The sequence below is a fragment of the Vombatus ursinus genome, unplaced genomic scaffold, assembly GCF_900497805.2.
Source record: "Vombatus ursinus unplaced genomic scaffold, bare-nosed wombat genome assembly UNPS02014819.1, whole genome shotgun sequence".
Lineage (NCBI taxonomy): Eukaryota > Metazoa > Chordata > Mammalia > Diprotodontia > Vombatidae > Vombatus > Vombatus ursinus.
Window position 1 is genome coordinate 1,337,240 of NW_020954597.1, and position 18,665 is coordinate 1,355,904.

An 18,665-nucleotide genomic window follows, 5' to 3' on the forward strand; every position below is an offset into this window, starting at 1 on the left:
GAGAGGTGAGTGAAGGTGAGGGCAGAGGAAAAGATAACACCAAGGTTACACGCACAGGAGGCAGGATGAATGGCGGGGCCGTAGACAGAAAAAGAAAAGGCAGAATGAGGAATTGGTTTCTGGAGAAAGAGATACCGAACTTGGATTTAGACCCACTGGTGGAAGAGGCAGGTGTCTGTGGCCTGTTGGCAGCTGGAGATGTGAGTCTGAGACATGAGCATGAGGTCATCGGCACAGCGGGGTCAATAAAGTCATGGGAATGAATGAGCTGCCAAGGGAAGTAAGCTGGAAAAGGAAGTCAAAGAGCCACATGGTCACAGGATAAGAGGGGTCAGTGTGAATACTGCTGTCCCAGGATGATGACAGCAGAAGAAGTGAGGAGGAAAATCATGAGCTAAAGTCACTGAAGGGGCAGCCAGGGGTGAGGGGGAGCACTACAAGTAATGTGGTGGGTGGCCACATGAGAAATCCAGATTTGGGCTGGAACAAGGAAACGGGAGTAATGGTGGTTTAGAATCGGGTCCAATGGAGCCAGGGGTGCAGTGCCAGGGACGAGAAGGTGTTGAGGGTTCAGGGCAGTTGGATGGACGATGACAGTAGGTAACTGAAACCGGGACACAACTAAGATAGGAGCATGAATGGTGTGTGGTAGACACAGTGGGCAGCAGCAGGGTGGAGACTTCCGAGTGTAGCCCTGCCCCACCCTACTCAAATGTTCATTTCCAGTCCTTTGTAAGGCTCCTTAAACACCAGCACAAAGCAAAGCAAACAGTGTTGGCAAAGGGACCGTGTCTAGAATCCAGGCAAGAGTTGGCCCCCTTTGAATGCCAAGGGTTTTCAAGTTGGCATTTACACAACGGGCTGGCTGGAATCCACTCTACTGTTGAGCTTCCAATCGGAGGGCACCATTGCCAACTCTGTTTACTAGTTACCTTTGCTTGGCTTGTTTGGCTTCATTGTCCCGGAGTACCCTAACTTTCTTCCCATCCCCAGTTCACCAGGCCAGTTCACCAACCACCTTTGAAATTCAGTCCTGGCACCGTTATACTACATGGGCTAGCAACACGGAACCAGGAATACTCCTTATACACAGCTTGTGTGGTACAGTGAATAAAGTGCCGGGTGGGCCTGGCGTCAGAAAGACCTGAGTTCCAATATGGCCTCAGATACTTACTAGCTGTGTGACCCTGGGCAAGTCACGTAACCTCTATTTGCCTCAGTTTCCTCATCTGTAAAATGGGAATAATAATAGCATGTACCTTGTAGGGTTGTTGTGAGGATCAAATGCGATCATATTTGTAAAAAAAAAAAAGGCACATAGCTCAGTGCCTGGCACATAGTAGGTATTCTATAAATGCTTATTCCCTTCTCCTCCTTACACATTACCCTTGCCATCAACTGATCCCTGCCATTCCCTACTGTCACTGCCACTCAGCGTCCAGGAGGGACTAAAGAAGATCACTGGTCAAGTGGGATGATTAAAGCAGGAGAGCAAGTGTAGGTGGAACACCGCCTCCAGGTGCCTGGAACTCTGTCCTAGGTTCTGGGAGAGATAAAGTTCCTGTCCTCAGGCAGGCTCCAGACCAGTAAGAGGAAATGGCATGAACACAGAGACCCAGAATACCCAATATCCCATGATAATTGCATAGGAGTTCTCAATCAGAGAGCTCCGTTGAGGTCAGAGGTGGAAGGTCACTTCCCACCAAGAGGTGGGAGAGAAGGCTTCCACTGCAGTGGAGCTTTAAACAGGCCTGGAGCAGAGGAGCTCTTCCATCCTGTCCAGTGGTTGTCAGAAGATCACAAAGCTAAAAACCAAAGTTGGAGATGGAAAATGTTTGAAGACCTGGTTGTTGTGAAGCTTCAGTTGGGACGTTTCACTGGGTTTTGGGCACTTGTTTTTTTTCACCTTTTAGCTGTCATGAGCACCTTGAATCAGCAGAGGCTTCAGAAACGTCTGTATGGTTCCAAAGGGAGCCTGAGTCACTGCTGTAGCCACAGCTGTCTGGGAAGACATGAGTTGCCATCGCGCACAACTCTGGGGGCAGGCTATGGGGTGGGGGGGGGGGGAAGAACAGCCAGAGGCAGGGGGAATACAGAGGCTGAGAGACTTGCCGAGGAACTCATAGCTAGTAGGTATGAGAGGCAGGATTGGAACTCGGGGCTCTGCTGACTTCAAGCATAGCACACTTCCCACTAAACCATGTTGCCATGGCTTGGAGGGGGCGCTGGTGTAGAGCTCAGTGGCTGTCCTTCCCTCCTACCATGGGCCCTTCCTCCTGTGGTTAAAGGAGGACAAGGCATTGGCCCTGGCCCACACTGGAAGCCAGAATAGCCCTGGGCTGTGGCAGAGACTTCAGGTTGGAGACTAGCTTCCAGCGACACCGATGGTGCAGGGAGCAGGGATGGGCCCAGCGGTAGCAATGGGGAGCCAAAAGGACCTAAGGCTTACTTTCTTTGCTATAGAGTCAGGGGATGAGAATTCTAAGCATTGGTGAGCAAGGTAAAGAATCATCTGTAAAGATCTCCTTTTATCCAGAACAGCTCTTAAGTGAGAGATTCTTTTGACTATTCTCTTCAGCTGCTCTTAGGTCATGCCTGGGGAGCACTGAGTCACTGGGCTCAGCTGGGCCTTTTGACCTTGTTGCTCCTCTAAGTTCCAAAGCACCACTCGTTACCTTGGGAAAGCAGATGTCCCTGGATCCTGTCCCGTTCCACTCACCATCTTTGTGACTTCCCAGTCCCAAACTCCCTTCTTGCCTCCCACTCCCCTATATGTACAGTCACTTCCATCAGAATGTGGGCTCCTGGGGGGCAGATGTACCTCTAGGACTTAGTACAATGCTTCACATACAGTAAAAAGCTTTTCATTTATTCATCGATTCATTCACAGAAAACAGAAAAAGGCAGCTGCTCTCTCCATCTCAAGCATGTGCAACATTGGGCCGATTGGATCATGTGACTATAAGCAAAGGCCCACTTAGCTACCTGTTGGTGGCAGACCTTAACAGCAGGGCTGAAGAGGAAACGGGCTGCTGCCTACAGCAGAAAAGCTAAGCGATTGGCAGCCACACAGCAGCCCGCTCCTACCCCCGGCAGGGCAGTGACCACCGACCCAGCTCAGCACAGCCGTGCGCACATGTGAGTCGTTACTGTGGGCAGTTTACAAAAGCTGGTCATAGATATCCACAGCCTTGATCCTAACAACTACCAGCTGCCTTTTGAGAGAAGCACATTATTATGCCCACTATTTTCACTGAATTTTTTAACAAACTAGCCTCTAGCCTCTCTCCTTCCCCCGAACAATCCTGCACCAAAATGCACATGCCAGCACAATGCAAAGGCTCAAGTCACTGCCAGCCTGATTGCTCACCTGGCGGGTGAAATCTCCAGTTCTTTAGAATCACAGGCGATCACCGCATTGAGTAGAGTTCCGAAGTTTTTCCAACTTGTGTGTTTTTACATCCACTGTTCATGGGAGCTGCTTCTTCAGTTTCACATTCGCTTTTAGGCCCAGCGATGTATCATTTGCAGATTTGATAAGCATGCTATCTTCTTAGATCATTGTTGGAGAAATGGAGAAAAGAGCTGGGCTGGGCTGAATACATGGCACAGTCTTGTCTGGCCTTCTCCTCACCTCCTTTGGACACGGTAAGGCTGCGAGACCTTCAGTGGCCCAACCAGGGTCACATAGGGAGTAAGCAGGAGGATGAACCTCAGTCTTTTGACTCCAGATCTGCACTCTCTGCTCTGCCATGCTGCCCTTTAAGTCAGTGATCTCTGAAAGCCCCCAAGAATGGGAGAGGAAGAAGGTGGCTGTGAGTTTGACTGATTCCTGGCCCAAGTCTAGGGGGCATTATGAACCTGCATGACATAGCACTATAGACTTAGGGCTGGAAGGGGCCTTGGAGAGAATCTAGGCCAACCTCGATGCTCCCGTTAGAAATGAGGAAACGGAGACCTAGAGAAGTAAGTAAACTGCCCCAGATTACCCAGCGAGGAAGCAGGAAGTAAAGGCACATTACAAACGTGATGGTATTTCAAGTACCTTCCATAATTTTCCATCATATGATACCAACCTTATTTCTTCCCCCCATCCCCTTTGGGGGGGGTTACTAGTTGGGTAGATCAGAGGAAGGACAAAGACCCAGGCTCCCTGGATTTCCAAAGGCATTTGATGAGGCTTCTATCCTTGAGGACACAACAGAGAGAGGTGAGCTAGATGATAAGACCATTAGGTGGAGATGACTAATGAAGTGACACCAACATGGAGCAAAGTTTCCAGTAGAATACCGAAGGGTTCTGCCCTGGACCTTGCTTGGCTCCAGATTTTTTTGTCAGTGACTCAAATGAAAGGGAAGTAGCATGCTTATCAAATCTGCTAATACAAGGAATGAGACTCAGATTCAAAGAGATCTCAAGAAACTAGAATGAGAGGCTGAAGCTACCATGAGGACATTTAAAACGGACAAAAGTCAATTCCTGCTCTCTGGTTCTTCCCCGTACTACAACACCCCCCCCCCCCCCCCCCCAAAAAAAAAGGAGAGAGAGAGAGTGAGAGAGAAAAGCACCATACTCGATGACATCTCTGTGACTAGGCAACAGGCGATGTGAAGGAAGATCTGGGTGTCAGCGGTGTGGCTACATTGAGAGAGGCAGAATGTCCGTGAGCAGGAAGGCAACAGCCCCACTGCCCTCCGCCCTCATTAGACCCACAGCTTAGGGAGTTTATCAGCATTGATAAACTAGAAGGTAGAGAGCACCCAGATGAGAACAATCATTACGGGGGTGGGTCCTGAAACCATGACACCTGAGGATTTGTGGAAGGAACTAGGTAGCTCAGTTTGGACATGAGTAAGGCTGAAGGGGAGGGCATGATCATTACCTTCAAATACTTGAAATAAAGACTAGACTTGACCTCAGAGGTGCGTGCTTCAGAGAGGCGGATTTGTGGCCTCTGTCCTAAACTGGAATGGGCTACTAGGGGAGGAGGGGGGGAGGGGTGAGTTATCCATCCCTGGAGGCCTTCCAGTGGAAAGTAGGTGAACACTTGCCAGGGCTGGCATAGGCACATAGGTACAGCTTGGACTCTGAGGCCCCTAGGAGACAAAAGTCTAATCAATGCAGATCAAGCAGCATCGAGAAAGTGGCACGTACATGGAATTACCCCAGGCAGACTGAGGGAGAGGCAGGCTAGGGACCGTCTGGATAGTTTGGAGAAACGGGCGAGATGGACCAGGCAAAGTCTTCAGTAGGAGGTGAAATAGAGATCAAAAGTTCTGTGCGCTGAGATGCAGCTCTGCTCCAGTCACCTAATTCCCCACAGGAAATCACTCATCTGGTGCAGCTATTGGAATCTAGGACCTCATGCAAGAAAGTCATCCAAGGGGCAGCTCGGTGGCACAGTAGATAGAACATGGGCCTTGGAGTCAGGAGGACCTGAGTTCAAATCCAGCCTCAGACACTTGACACTTATTAGCTATGTGACCCTGGGCAAGTCACTTAACCCCAATTGCCTCATCTAAAAGCAAAACAAAACAAAACAAAAAACATCCAGCTGTTTCTTAAGAGCATTCCACTGAATGCAAAATGCACACTGACAAATGGTCCCATGCAATTCAACCTTTCACCTTATCAATAGCATGGACCAAGTTTCTGTAATTACCATGGCATCCATTCCAAAGAGAGCTTAATGAAAATGATTAGCTACTTTTCCTCTAACTCAATCAATCATTTTTATACAAGGCCTCAGGCAGCCTGGCGAAGATGTGTCTGCAAATGAAGCATGCTATCACATTTCTAACCTTTGGCTTCATGTTCTGGCTACTGTGAGTGCTGGCCAACTGCTTCCATAGTACAGAGGGGCCAGCTCCCAAGGTCAATGGGAAAACAGGCCTGAGGAGGTTGGGTGAGCCTTTCTGGTGGTTTCTGCTTCTGATGCGGGTACTTTGGACTCCCACCACCTTCCTTAACTTGAGTCTTCTTCTGATGTTGTTTCATGCTGTAGGCGTGCCCGCAACATTCCAAAGGCTGTGCCAGTGCAGCCAAAGCTCAGGCAGATTAGGTTGTTGTTACTCAGATGTTCAGTCGTGGCTGACTCTTGGTGACCCCATGGACCCCAGCACCCCAGGCCCTTCTGTCCTCCACTGGCTCCCAAAGTCTGTCCAAGCTCATGCTCATTGCTTCCATGACAGTCTCTATCCATCTCTGCCGTCCTCTTCTCCTTTTGCCTTCAGTCTTGCCCACCATCGGGTCTTTCCCAATGAGTCCCACCTTCTCATTATGTGGCCAAAGGAGTTAACCTTCAGCTTCTATATTTGCCCTTAGCCTGAATTGATTTCTTGAAGCATTGACTGATTTGACCTCCTTGCTGTCCCAGGGACTCTCTGAAGTCTTCTCCAGCAGCACGATTCCACAGTTTGAAAGTGTCGATTCTGTGGCGCTCGGCTTTCCTCAAAGTCCAGCTCTCCCAGCCTACATTGCTACTGGGAAGGCCATAGCTTTGACTCTACAGACCTTTGTCAGCAAGGTGACATCTCTGCTTTGTAGTCTGCTGTCCAGATTTGCCATAGCTTTCCTTCCGAGGAGCAAGTGTCTTAATTTCCTGGCTCCTGTCACCATCTGCAGTGATCTTTGAGCCCACGAATACAAAATCTGACACTGCTTCCATTGCTTCCCCCTCTATTTGCCAGGAAGTCATAGGACCAGTCACTATGATTTTATTTTTTTTTATGTTAAGCTTCAAACCAGCTTTTACACTCTTTTTTTTTTTCTTTAGGCATTTGGGGTTAAGTGACTTGCCCAGGGTCACACAGCTAGTAAGTGTCAAGTGTTTGGCCTGAGGCTGGACTTGAACTCAGGCCCTCCTGACTTCAGGCCCGGCGCTCTATCCACTGCGCCACCTAGCTGCCCCCTACACTCTCCTCTTTCACCCTCATCAAGAGGCTTCTTAATTCTTCACTTTCTGCAACTGGAGTGGTATCGTCTGCATATCTGAGATTGTTTATACTTCTCCCGGAAGACTTAATTGTGGCTTTCGATTTGGCTAGCCTGGCATTTTGCATATTGTACTCTGGACATAAGTTAAATAAATAAGGTGACAATATATACTCCTCTTCCACTCTTCAACCAATCAGTTGTTCACTGTTCGGTTCTAACTATTGTTTCTCGGCTCACATACAGGGTTCCTCAAGAGACAAGTAAGATAAGGACTAGCTGCATTTTGTTGTGACTCACACAGAGTTGAGGACAACTGAAAAATGACTGAACAACAAAAATCTGCATTGGTAGGAGAGATGTCCACAATGCTGAAATCATCAAACTAAGTTGGACTCAGAATTGCAGAACCTTGAGCAGGAAAGGAGCTTCTAGGCCATCCCAGCCAGCCCAAACCTACATCACCGTCTCTGCTCTTTCTTCATTTGAGGAGGAAGGATAGAAATGAGGGAAGGAAAAGGGTACTTCTTTTAGATGGCAGGCAGCATGGAATCAATCAACATTTGTTGAGCACCTACTTTGTGCCAGGCACTGTGCTAAGTGCTGGAGATTCAAAAAGAGACAAAAAGACAGTTCCTGCCCTCAACAAAGAGCTTACAATCTAATGGGAGAGACAATATGCAAAGAAATATATACAAAGCAAGCTATGTATAGAATAGGAGCTAATTAACAGAGGGAAAACACTAGAATTAAGAGAGGTTGGGGAAGGCTTCCGGTAGAAGGTGGGATTTTTGTTGGGACTTAAAGGAAGCCAGGGAGGTCAGCAGGCAGAGTGGAGGAGGGAGAGCCTTCCAGGCATGAGGGACTGGCTGAGAAAATGCCCAAAGTCAACAGAGTTTGTTTTCTGTGGAACAGCCAGGAGGCCAGTGTGCTGCCCTGAACCATAAGCTGTAAGAAGACTGAAAAGATGAGAGTTGGGGGTTAGGCTATGAAGGGTTTGGAATGGCAAACAGAGCAAACAGATGTTGGAAAGGTGAAACTGACGGGCCTTGGCACCATATTGGGTATTTAGGACAACTCCTATGTTGGAGCCTGAGGGCCTAGGAGGCTGGTGTTGCCCTCTACAGTAATAGGGAAGGTAGGAGGAGGGAGAGGGTTTGGGGAAAAAATAATGAGTTCCATTTTGGACGTATGGAGTTAAATTGGCCATCCAGTTTGAGATGTCTGAAAGGCAGCTGGAGATGGGAGACCGGAGGTCAGCAGAGAGCCTGGAGCAGAATGGGTAGATGTGAGAATCCTCAGCATAGAGACGGTAATAAAATCCATGGGAGCTGAGGAGATGGCCAAGTGAAGCAGTCTAGAGGGAGAAGGGAGGAGGCCTAGGACAGAGCCCCGAGGGACACACCTACCATTACAGGAGGTGATATGGGGGAGGGTCCAGGATGCAAAGGAGACTGAGAAGGAGAGGTCAGAGAGGGAGGGGGAGAACCAGGAGGGAGTGGGGTGTTCCAAACATCTAGAGAGGAGAGGATCAAGGAGGAGAGAGCGATTCCCAGTGTGGCCCAGGAGGAGCCAAGGAGAATGAGGGGTGAGAAGTGACCTACTGGAATGAGGAACTCGGCAGATGGATTCTAAGTGGTTAAGAAGAGAATGAGAAGAGAGGAAGTTGGGGCAGCTAGTGTAGACGGCCTTTTCAAGGAGTTTAACTACAAAGGGCAACAGTGAGTGGGGGTTTTTTCCAGGATGGGGGAGACATGAGCACGTTTGTCGGCAGTCAGGAAGGAACCAGGAGACAGGGAGAGACTGAAGATGAGTGAGAGAGCGGGGACGGCAGAGGGGGTGATCTGCTGGAGGAGGTGGGATGGAATGGGTTTGCTTGTGCAGTTAGAGGGGATGGCCTTGGTGAGAAGCAATGTGAGATGGGGTGAGGGAGGAGATGTTTCCAGAAGGCACCTGAGTGATAGGAGATGAGGAAGAGGGGAGAAGAGGCAGCTCATGGCAAATGGCAACGGCAAACCAAGCAAGGCTTTTGGCCGAGAGAAAGGAGGAAAGAGGAGTTATGGGAGGTTTGAGGAGGGGTGAAAAGGTTTGGAAGAGCCTCTGTGGACAGTAGGAGAGTGACCTGATGAGGAAGGATTTCCTGGCAGCAGTGAGGACCCAGGCGAGGCTGGGTAACAGAAATCTGCAGTGGAGCCAGCCAGCCAAGTGGAGCCAGTCAGAATGGTATAGGAGTGGAGTGCTGCATGGTGGGAGTGATCCTAGGCTGAGGCTTGCCTGGGTGGAATCGTAGCTATGATAAGGAGGAGGAGGAGGGATCAAGAGAGGAGGTAAGTAGAATGTCAGGGCTACAAGGAACTGCAGAAACTATGTAGTCTAATCATCTCATCCCAAGGGAGAAACTGAGACTCCCAGAGTGAGCGACATCCATGGCTAAGAAGTGAGAGACGTGCAATCAGAGCTCAGCTCTTTGGACTCCCTCCCACTGCCCAGCTTCTGCTTCTTCCCCAGTAAAAGATGGCTCCTTGGAACTCTTCTGGCATGAGTTGCATGTGACTCAGGGAATTTTCTTCCAGTTCAACAAATACTTGTCGTCTACACACAAGGCTCTGTGCTCAGGACTGAGGAGTCAAATGCACCAAGGCAGAGACCACATCCTCCCTGGGCTCACCATTAAACCAATCTGAGTTCACATAATATAGGCTTTCTGTATTACAATGTGCTGTCTTTACCACACCCTGGCAAGGTAGGCAGGGCAAGTCTTCTTAGGGCCACTGTCATCTCCAGGCACCTCTCAGTAATTGTTTGGAGCAGGATGGGTCCTCTGAGGTCATCCGGTCCAATCCCTGCCTGCCTTGTCAGGGATTGAGTCATTGCTGCATTTAGCAAACATGAGGTCACCAGCCCCGCCAAGTGTGCTGGGGCTCCTAAAGGATAAGACCGGAACTCAGGCCTTGAGGACCTAGTGAGTGAGCAAGGGATATGAGGAAAGTGGACAAGCAGAGAGCCCATAATCCCAATTCTCTCTGAACAAAGGGAATTCTCAAGTGAAGGAATGATGAGGGTGGCTGAGCTTCCTCAGTGAAGCTTTCCCGAAGGTCTCAAACGCCCATGGATTGGTGATCATCTTGATGCAGATGAGTTCCAGATTCCTCTTTGGAGCCCTAACCTCCGGGCCCACGGCAAAAACAGCCCCTTGGCCACTTCCAACTGCACGTCCTATAGCCATCTGGAATCTGACACAATGAAAGAAGAACTCATCCTCTTCCTCCCCAAGCCTTCCACCCTCCTTGGCTTCCCTCTCAGAATGGAGGGGACCGGCAGCCTTCCTGTCACCCAGGCCTGCAACCTAGCTGTCATCCCCTCACTTATCCCATGGCTCAAATCAGTTGCTAAGTCTTGCCCCTTCCCTCTTCCCAACATCTCACTTACACAGCCATCTCTCCGGCTCAGGGGTCCTCATCACTTTTTCCGACCATGGCGCTCCCTTGTTTAAGAGGCTTCAGGATCAAACTCACATTCTTTTGTTACGCATTTAGAAGCCTTCGGGCCCAGCCTCACTACACATGACTCCCCGTTCTGTACCCCAGGGTCAGTTTCACCGACCCTCTTACTGGTCCTCGCATACACTATTCCATTTCCCATCTCTGTCCCTTTGTACCAGCCACATAGCACCACTAGACTACATATCTTCTTTAAATTCCTAGCTTCCTTCAAAGGCTAGCTAGCCTCCTGTCCTGGATGAGGCTGAGCTTGCGCCCCCCACATTTACCAACCACGTTACTTTTTAATCTGCATAGACTGCATGCGCCCCTTCCTCTGATCCAATAGGAGAGCTCGTTAAGGGCAGTTCTGTGCTCACATTCCCAGCACCTGGCACAAGGGCCTGGCACACAGAAGGCACTTAATAAATGCCTGTTGATGATAAACTTCCTCAGAGTTTGAGCAATCCAGACCCTTTCTTGAAATGAGGTTTCTGTATTTTACTTTAATGAGTGGGTTAATGATGATATTTTAATGATGAGAGATTCGAAACTGATGAAAACAGATGTCTCTCCTAAGGTGAACATGTTCAAGACGCTTTTAGAAACGTGCCAGCTGCTTCCAGGAGACAGTCGGGTGCCCCTAAAGAGGGGAAGTGGCCACAGATGGCTGCTGTGCTAGGCTTCAGGTGAGAGATGAGGCTAGAGCCCAAGTCTTGGGACTCCCCTCTTAGTGCATGCACCATTTGAGGGCTGTTCCCAGTCAATCCTCACCCTCGACCCTGCTTTAGAAGTGTCACCTGACCATCGTTCAAAGGTGCACCCAGGCCCTCGTCCTAAGCGCCTCTGGAGACTTGGGCCAATTCTGCACACTTGGTCCCTACCCATGGAACCCTGGCCTCTCCTCTGCAGCTCATGCCTTCCTTCATCTCAGCCTCCTTGTCTCCCTTGTTTTTGGACTTGAGACAGTCACGTTGCCTAGCAGAGCCCTAGGTGCACACAAATGGCTGATGTCACCCTGAGACACTGCCTTTGCAGCAGCCTCTGCACAGGGTCCTTCTGCGAATGGGTGTGCCAGTTGGTAGAGTTGCCTATCACCTGACAGACGATGACTGAAGTAGCCAGAGCTAAGGGCTAAGTATAAGAGTCTTCCCTCCCTGACTGCCATCAAGCTGGCTGGTCATCATAGCAGAGCTGCCGAGGCAGCGCAGGCCTCTGCACGTGTCCTTGTGGGACAGATGCAGCCCACTGGTCACTTAATTAGCTGCCACCAAGGAACCAGCAGGGCCAAACTGCCTGCTCCCCATTAACGTTGGCCAACCAGTGACCGCCTCCTGGCGTCATGGAGCAGTCGTGGGTCAATGAGTAATTACCGTGCAAACAGACACGATTAATTATGTGATTAAATTCCTGCAGCCCATTCACCAAGTGAGTCATGCTGGAAAGCTCGGTCTCCTGTGTCCCAAGTGGCCTTGGGTGACGTGGGAGGGCCCCCAGTATGGTTGTGGCCCAAACAAGTGGTGAGCACAGACACCCCCTTGGCAGCCAGTCACCAGGGACAAGCCTAGCCTCGGCACAGGAAGGCCAAGTGGACGTGAACTACCCCGCCAGGGCATGCTGGCAGGGGAGGGGGCGGGGAGTCGCTTACCGTCTGCTCCTTCACTGCTTTTACTCCTCTTGCTGCGCTGAGCGTGTCTACTTTCTTCTTCATCGGGGAGCTTTTCTTCAGGAAAGAAGAAATTCAGCAAGGCCAACTGCAAAGGGACAGAGGACACGAGAGCGAGCTTGAAACGGCGCTGGTCCAGACACGACGGCACAGCGAGCGGCGCGGCTCCCTCATTCCTGCTTCCCCTTCCTCGGCGTTCAAGGCTAGAAGCCACGGAGTCATCTGGGATCCAGCCCCGGTCTAAGTCACCTGGCAAGCCACCACCCCGTCTTCTAGACCCGCCGTCCCCTCCTCTTCGCTGCCACAGACCATAACCTATCGGAAGCCCTCCTCGTGCCTCGGTCATTACCCCTGCCCCCACTCTGTTTGCAGTAGGGCTTTGCCTCAGGGGCACGTCTCACTCCCCTGCTCCTCACCCCCAGGAAAGCAGGAAAACATCTGCTTCTGGGTCCATGCTGCCCCAACTTCCTTCCTCAAACACTTCTGGTGGTTCCTCAGTGAACAGTTAAATAGCAAGTCCCAGTAAGCTCCTGGAGGGCAAGCTGCTTCTGTTTTGGCATTTCCGGGGCCTGGCACAAAGCTTTGCACCCAGGAGACATTTTATCAATTTTGCACGAAGTGCATTTGAAGTCCAGACTCCTCCTGCCCCTTTCTGCTGGTGACGGGACAAAGTCTCGCTCCACGTGGGTTCCTCCCCGCCCCCCCCCCATGCCCTTCCCATGGCCCTCTGCCTCAGCACTTCTGCACAGCCCCGCTCTGGCCCTCTGTCCTCACCGAGCACATATTCTCTGCCTTGTGACTCAGGCTAACAACAAGGTTTCCTGTGCGTGTGGTGCGTGCCCGTGTCTGTGTGCACGGGTCTCATCTTCCCAGTTCCCTGAGGGCTAGGCCAGGACTGTGGCTGACACTCATGTGCAGCTTCCTCCCAGTGGCCCTCCAAAAACACGTGTGACTCCCAGGCACCTCTGTGCTCTGCGTGCCCATGAAATGTGCTTGAGCCCCCTGCTCTCTGCAAATGCCCCAGACGGCAGGTCAGTTCAGAACGATGAATGGCCCCAGCCCTCCTGGATCTTGGGTTAGTTGCTCAAGCAGGGGGAGGACGCAAGAAAGCTGGGAAACAGCCACCGTGCTCCCCGGGCTTGCTTCGGGCCCTCAGGGATTCCTCAGCCTATGGGCCAGAGGGAGCTCTTTGGCCCGGGTGCTAGAGCTGCTCAGGATACTTGAATGCATTCCTGTGAAGTAGACGAGACCCAGCTGAGGCACCAGAGTCAGAAATGGAGGCCAAGTGCCCAGGCTGGCATATTGGAGCCACATTACTCTCTACAGTCACTCTGGGCCAAGGGAGGACAAGGATTATTAGCCACATGTTCCAGGAGAAGAAACCGAGGCTCACGGTGGCTGAGCAGATGGACCCAATGTCACACAGAACCGGGCAGCGAGCATTTAAGTAACCACTATGTGTTGGACACTGACTCTAGGATTATAAACGGGATGGTTGGGTTCGAGCTCAAAGGCCCTGGCCCTTTGAGAGGGGAAGAGGCTGGCTCATGGGGACCTGGGTCTCTACACTCCATGTCTAAGCTTCTATAGTAGCAGAGAGGCAAGAGTGGGCCCCAGACTGAGGTGTCCCAAAGCGAGACGGGCCAGAGGCTGGAGAAGGCCTCTTCCAGCTTGGAGACTGGATTTCCATCCACCTGTTAGGGCTGTTTGGGGGCAGCAGGAGAGCAGATGGTGGGGGGTGGCCCTCAGGCTAAGGAATCTACTTTCCTGAGAACACAGGCCTCTCTCCAAGCACAAGGTGCTCTCCTATTCCTCTTGAGGCCTCTGGCTGCAGGAAGGGGTGATACAGAGTTCTCCCATCAGGGGCTCCTGGGTGGGAATGGCAGTGGATGTGTGTAAGAGTGTGCATGTATGTGTGTGCGTGTGCACACGTACGCCGTGTGGGCCCAGGGGAAGATGGGAAAGTGTACGTATTCCTGCAACAACTGATTTCCTTGGGCCTGATGGTGAGCTCGAGAGAGCTCTAGGAGGGGCCCTTAGAAGGGGAAGGGAGGGTACTGGCTCCCTGAGCTCCTCCCAGCTAGGATCACTCATCCTCTGCTATTTCCAAGGCCTGGACTGCCTGTATGTGAAGGTACTCTGGATGGGCCTTGTGTATTCCCTACAAAACCAGAAGAGAAAGGCCAGCTTGACCTCCCAGAGGAAGTGCCCCTCTCTTCACAGGACTCACAGCTGCCTAGCTCATCAGAGGGTGGGCGGGCAGGCCAGCAGAAGGGAAAGCCATCACTGCTGATGGACCAGTGAGAAGGACAAGGCCCAGCTGCCTGCCCGCCCACCCTGTGTCCAGCTGGGCCTCCAGGGGCAGGTTACAGGGTGGGAACCAAGCAGGAGGCCTAATTCCCAGGCTGTGGCTCTCCCTCACATGAGGAAGGAGGCAGGAGGAATGTTGGCCAGAGCCAGGGACCTAGCTCGGGGGAAACAATCAAATTCTTTACCCTGTGTTCACTGATTACGCCCTTGTTTCCAACGGCGAAACGTCAGGGCAAACACGGCCTGTTGCAGGGCTCTCACTGGAGACGAGAAGCCAGACGGCAGCGCTGGGCTTCCCCGGCGGTGAGCTCATCCACACTGCTGGACGTGGGGCAAGGGCTGCCTCAGCACCTCCCACTCCCATATCCCCTTGCACTGCTCCACGTAACTGGGAGGCTGGCGGCCAGTTTACAGGCGAGTAAACCGAGGCTGCATTCCTGAGAGACCGGGGGGCCGAGGCCCCAGAGTGAGGCAGGGAAGCAGCTGGCTCAGAGCCCGAGGGATCATGCCCTGGTCCTGCTCCTGTCTGCGGTTGCTGAGCCCAGCCCATCACCTGGCCGCGTTGCAGAAAGGCAGCAGACCCAGGATGTGACAGACAGATGGCGGTCAAAGCAAAGAAATGGCCCAGGCTGGGAGTCAGGGAGGAGGCTTCGGCCTAGCAAGGCAAAGGCCCCCCCCCCCAGTGAGGCTCGGTGGGCTGGGGAGAGGGAAGGAACCCCCATCAGGGATTCTTCGTCAACCCCAGGCACACACATCCACTCACACAACACACACCCACACATATGCACACACACATGCACAACATCCCCCACATAATGAACACACACGTACAATACACACCCATACACAATGTATACACATATACCCATACATATGCATGCATAACACACACCCATGCACACACACGTACACATAACATATACCCATACACACACAACACCCACCCACACACATAACACATACCCATGCAAGCACACACGAGCACATCCACACACAACATACCTATACACATGTGTACACACAACACACCCAAACGCATTGAAACACACAACACACCAATACACATGCACACACAACACACCCATACTTGTGCACATGTACACACAACATACACCCATACACATGCACACACACGCACACCCATACACAACATACCTATACACACGTGTAACGCGACACACCCAAACGCACACAAACACACACACATGCACACCCATACACATGTACAATGCACATCCACACCCAACACACACCCATACGCGTGCAGGCACAGACATACACTCATCACGCACCTCTCCCCACCACATGCATGCATGTCCTCCTCTCCATAACTCTTCCCTCACCACCAGCCAGTGAGGTGCAGTCCGTGGTGATTCTTATTCTCATCTTATCCATGAGGCAAGTGAAGATCAGAAAGGGTTAGAAATTCGCCCATAGCCATACAGAGGTTCCAGTCAAAGGACTGGAGTCAGATCCCACCTGGCACATTTGTTCCCTGTGTGACCTGGTCCCCTGCTTCCCTACATGTCAGTGAGGGGGTCCTTCCTGTCCCCAGAGCCAGGCTCATCTAGGACTCCCAAACACTACAGTGGAAGTGCTTTCTCTGGAGCCATACCGCCTTAAACAAATGGTGTCATGAGGGCCTCCTGCAGGCCTGGGGAGGTTCACACCCCAGCTCTTTAGAGGAGCAGGCCTAGAAGGCCACATTTTCAAGGGCGGGCAACTTTGTCTCTTCTCCTCCCTCTTTTAATATCCTTGACTAACTAGCCTTCTGCTTCCAAAGCGCCTAAGGTGCATATCAAAGCATGTAGCAGCTGGCAACCACTGAGAAAGGACCCCCCCCAACACCTCCTCCGCCTGAAGTGACACCCCAAAATCCTGTGGCTAATTCCATCACGTCAGTCAGCTGGCACACCTGGGAGGGAGTGGAACTGTGGGTGAACACATACAGATATCCAAGACAGGGAGGGTCCCTGCCCTCAGCGAGCGTGGAGTCGTTAGGAGGATGCAGCCATCGTCAATGGCACAGCTACTGGTAAGATGAGCCAGAGGCCCAATGAGGGGGCCAGGCATTCCGATTCGAGGAGCCTTCAATGAATACCAATGCAAACCATGGCAAGAAGGGTTAGGTAGAGCGTCCCAAGAAGCATGGGGAGGTGCAAGGAGAGGCTTTAATCTGGAGCAGGTGGCAAGCAAAGATGGGAATGCCACCAGGGCCGTCTGAAGGCTGGCTGGAAGGCGTGGTCATCAGAAGCCTTCTGGGCCGCGCTTGGGCCCAAGGCCAATGAAAAGACAGGAAGGTGGCTGGGCAAGAAGGGCACAGAGGGTCAAGGGCTGCTGAAGACTCTGACTGCCCTGTCCTGTGTTGGTGCCCTGCAGAAGCAACTCCTCTCTGGTTCTTAGGACTCAGTAGGCCCATCTAATATCAAGGTGTCGACAATGGCTGGAAGCCGGTAACTACTCTCCCTTATCCTCATTTAGGTCACGGCACTAGGTACTGCTCTCTAGTACTTTGAAGCCTACAAAACATTTCCCTCCCGAGTATCCTGTGAGGTAGGTGGGGTGAAGGACCGTTACCCCCATTTTAGACATGAGGAAACCAGAGCCCAGAGAGGGGAGGTGACCTGTCAAAAGTTGCACAGGAAGATGTTGGATTCCAAGTCCAAAGTCACACAGCTGGCGAGTTTCAGGACCAGCACTGATGACTGAATCCTTAAGGAACCCACAAACCATGACATACAAATGATCACAGGCTAGTTTGGGGTTGCTGCATGGCTACAAAGTAAGGCAGCCCAATTTGCTAAAGCGTTGCCCAAGGAGACCACTGAGCACTCAGTGATGACAGCGAGTAGGAAGGGGGAGAGGTCTGAAGCTCAGCGTCACTCCCTGCTGCAGCCAGGAGCAGTGGCACCGAGGCTGGCATAGCTGTACCCAGTCTGGGCGCTCCCTTGGCTTGCTGTTCCCAGGTGCTAATCCTGAGATCCTAGAGATGGTGAGGCTGAAAATGGCAGTGCTCGCACGATTGCCCAAACTATGGCACATGGCATAGGAGAAGGCTCCCTGTATTGGGAGTCGAGACCTGGACTTGTGTGCCAGCTCTGCAACTGACTTCCTCCGTGACCACGGGCTTTCTGTGCCTCAGTTTCCTTCTCTGTAAAATGAAAGGGTTGCACTAGTTGAGTTCTGAGGGCCCTTGGGTCGTGGGCTGGCCTAAGCTCCAGTAGTGAGGGCGACGGCCAGAACTTGGCCTGGGTAGAGCAGCAGGGCCCATAGGAAGGCACTGTTGTAAAGGTGCTGAGCTGGGAGACGCTGGGATGTCCACGGTGAATGAGGGAACTCGCCATGGCCAAGAGACTCATTGTTTCACTCGAAGCCCTTTGCTTTCAAACACATCCTGTTACCCAAGGTCCCATCCCCCAATGTGCTAGAAGCTCACGCTTCTGTTCCGCGGGACTAGTGATGGATGGGGGAAATCACCCATGGGCACAAGAATTCACATCAGGACCTCTGGGTCACTGGCCTTCTTGGTCTACCTGTTAGAGCAGCTGTCTGCTCCCAGCTCTGAGAATCAAGCATCTCCAAGGTCAGGAATTCTTCTGAGTTATCTCAGCCCAGGGCGGAAATTGAGGAGTGAACAGACGGAGGATGAAGGCTGCTGTCCAAAAGCAGCTGGCCTGTGGTCTGCCAGGTATTCGGAAAGGTCAGAGAAGTGGAAGGTCTCCTAGGCACAATAAGGAAGGAGCCAAGCCCAGGGAAGGCAATAGGCCATTTTCATGAGAATGCCCACTACCAGCAGACTGGAGTCCCGGCCCTAGGGAGGCAGCGGATGTGTGATCTGATGCAGCAGAACAGTTGTCCTGGTATTAGCCTAATAGGGAAGGGGAGAGGACAAAGTCAGCATGGACAGCTACAGGACTGGGAAGGAGAGCCATGCTTCTGAGTCACTTGTGCCTCCAATTAGATAGTCTACAGTGGTTGGGAGCCTGAAAGCTGTGGCCTATGTTGACTCCTTTGGTCTGGCTATGAGAGACAGAGGGAGATGGAAAGATAGGGAGAGGGAGAAGGAGGGAGAGGGACAGAGAGGAGAGAGGGAGAGAGAGAAGAGAGGGAAAGGGAGAGGAGAGAGAAAGAGAAGAGAGGGAAAGGGAGAGGAGAGAGGGAGAGAGAAAGAAGAGAGGGAAAGGGAGAGGAGAGAGGGAGAAAGAGAAGAGAGGGAAAGGGAGAGGAGAGAGAAAGAGAAGAGAGGGAAAGGGAGAGGAGAGAGGGAGAGAGAAAGA

General features: G+C 51.8%; 1 protein-coding gene across 1 annotated transcript in view; it reads right to left on the reverse strand.

Moving 5' to 3' along the window:
- The window catches only part of EDA (ectodysplasin A), a 191,280-nt gene that overhangs the window by 37,378 nt on the left and 135,237 nt on the right, over nt 1-18,665 (reverse strand). Inside the window, exon 2 of the mRNA XM_027836809.1 lies at nt 12,061-12,166. Coding sequence (XP_027692610.1) covers nt 12,061-12,166 — 106 coding nt within the window. The remainder of the gene's footprint in view (nt 1-12,060; nt 12,167-18,665) is intronic.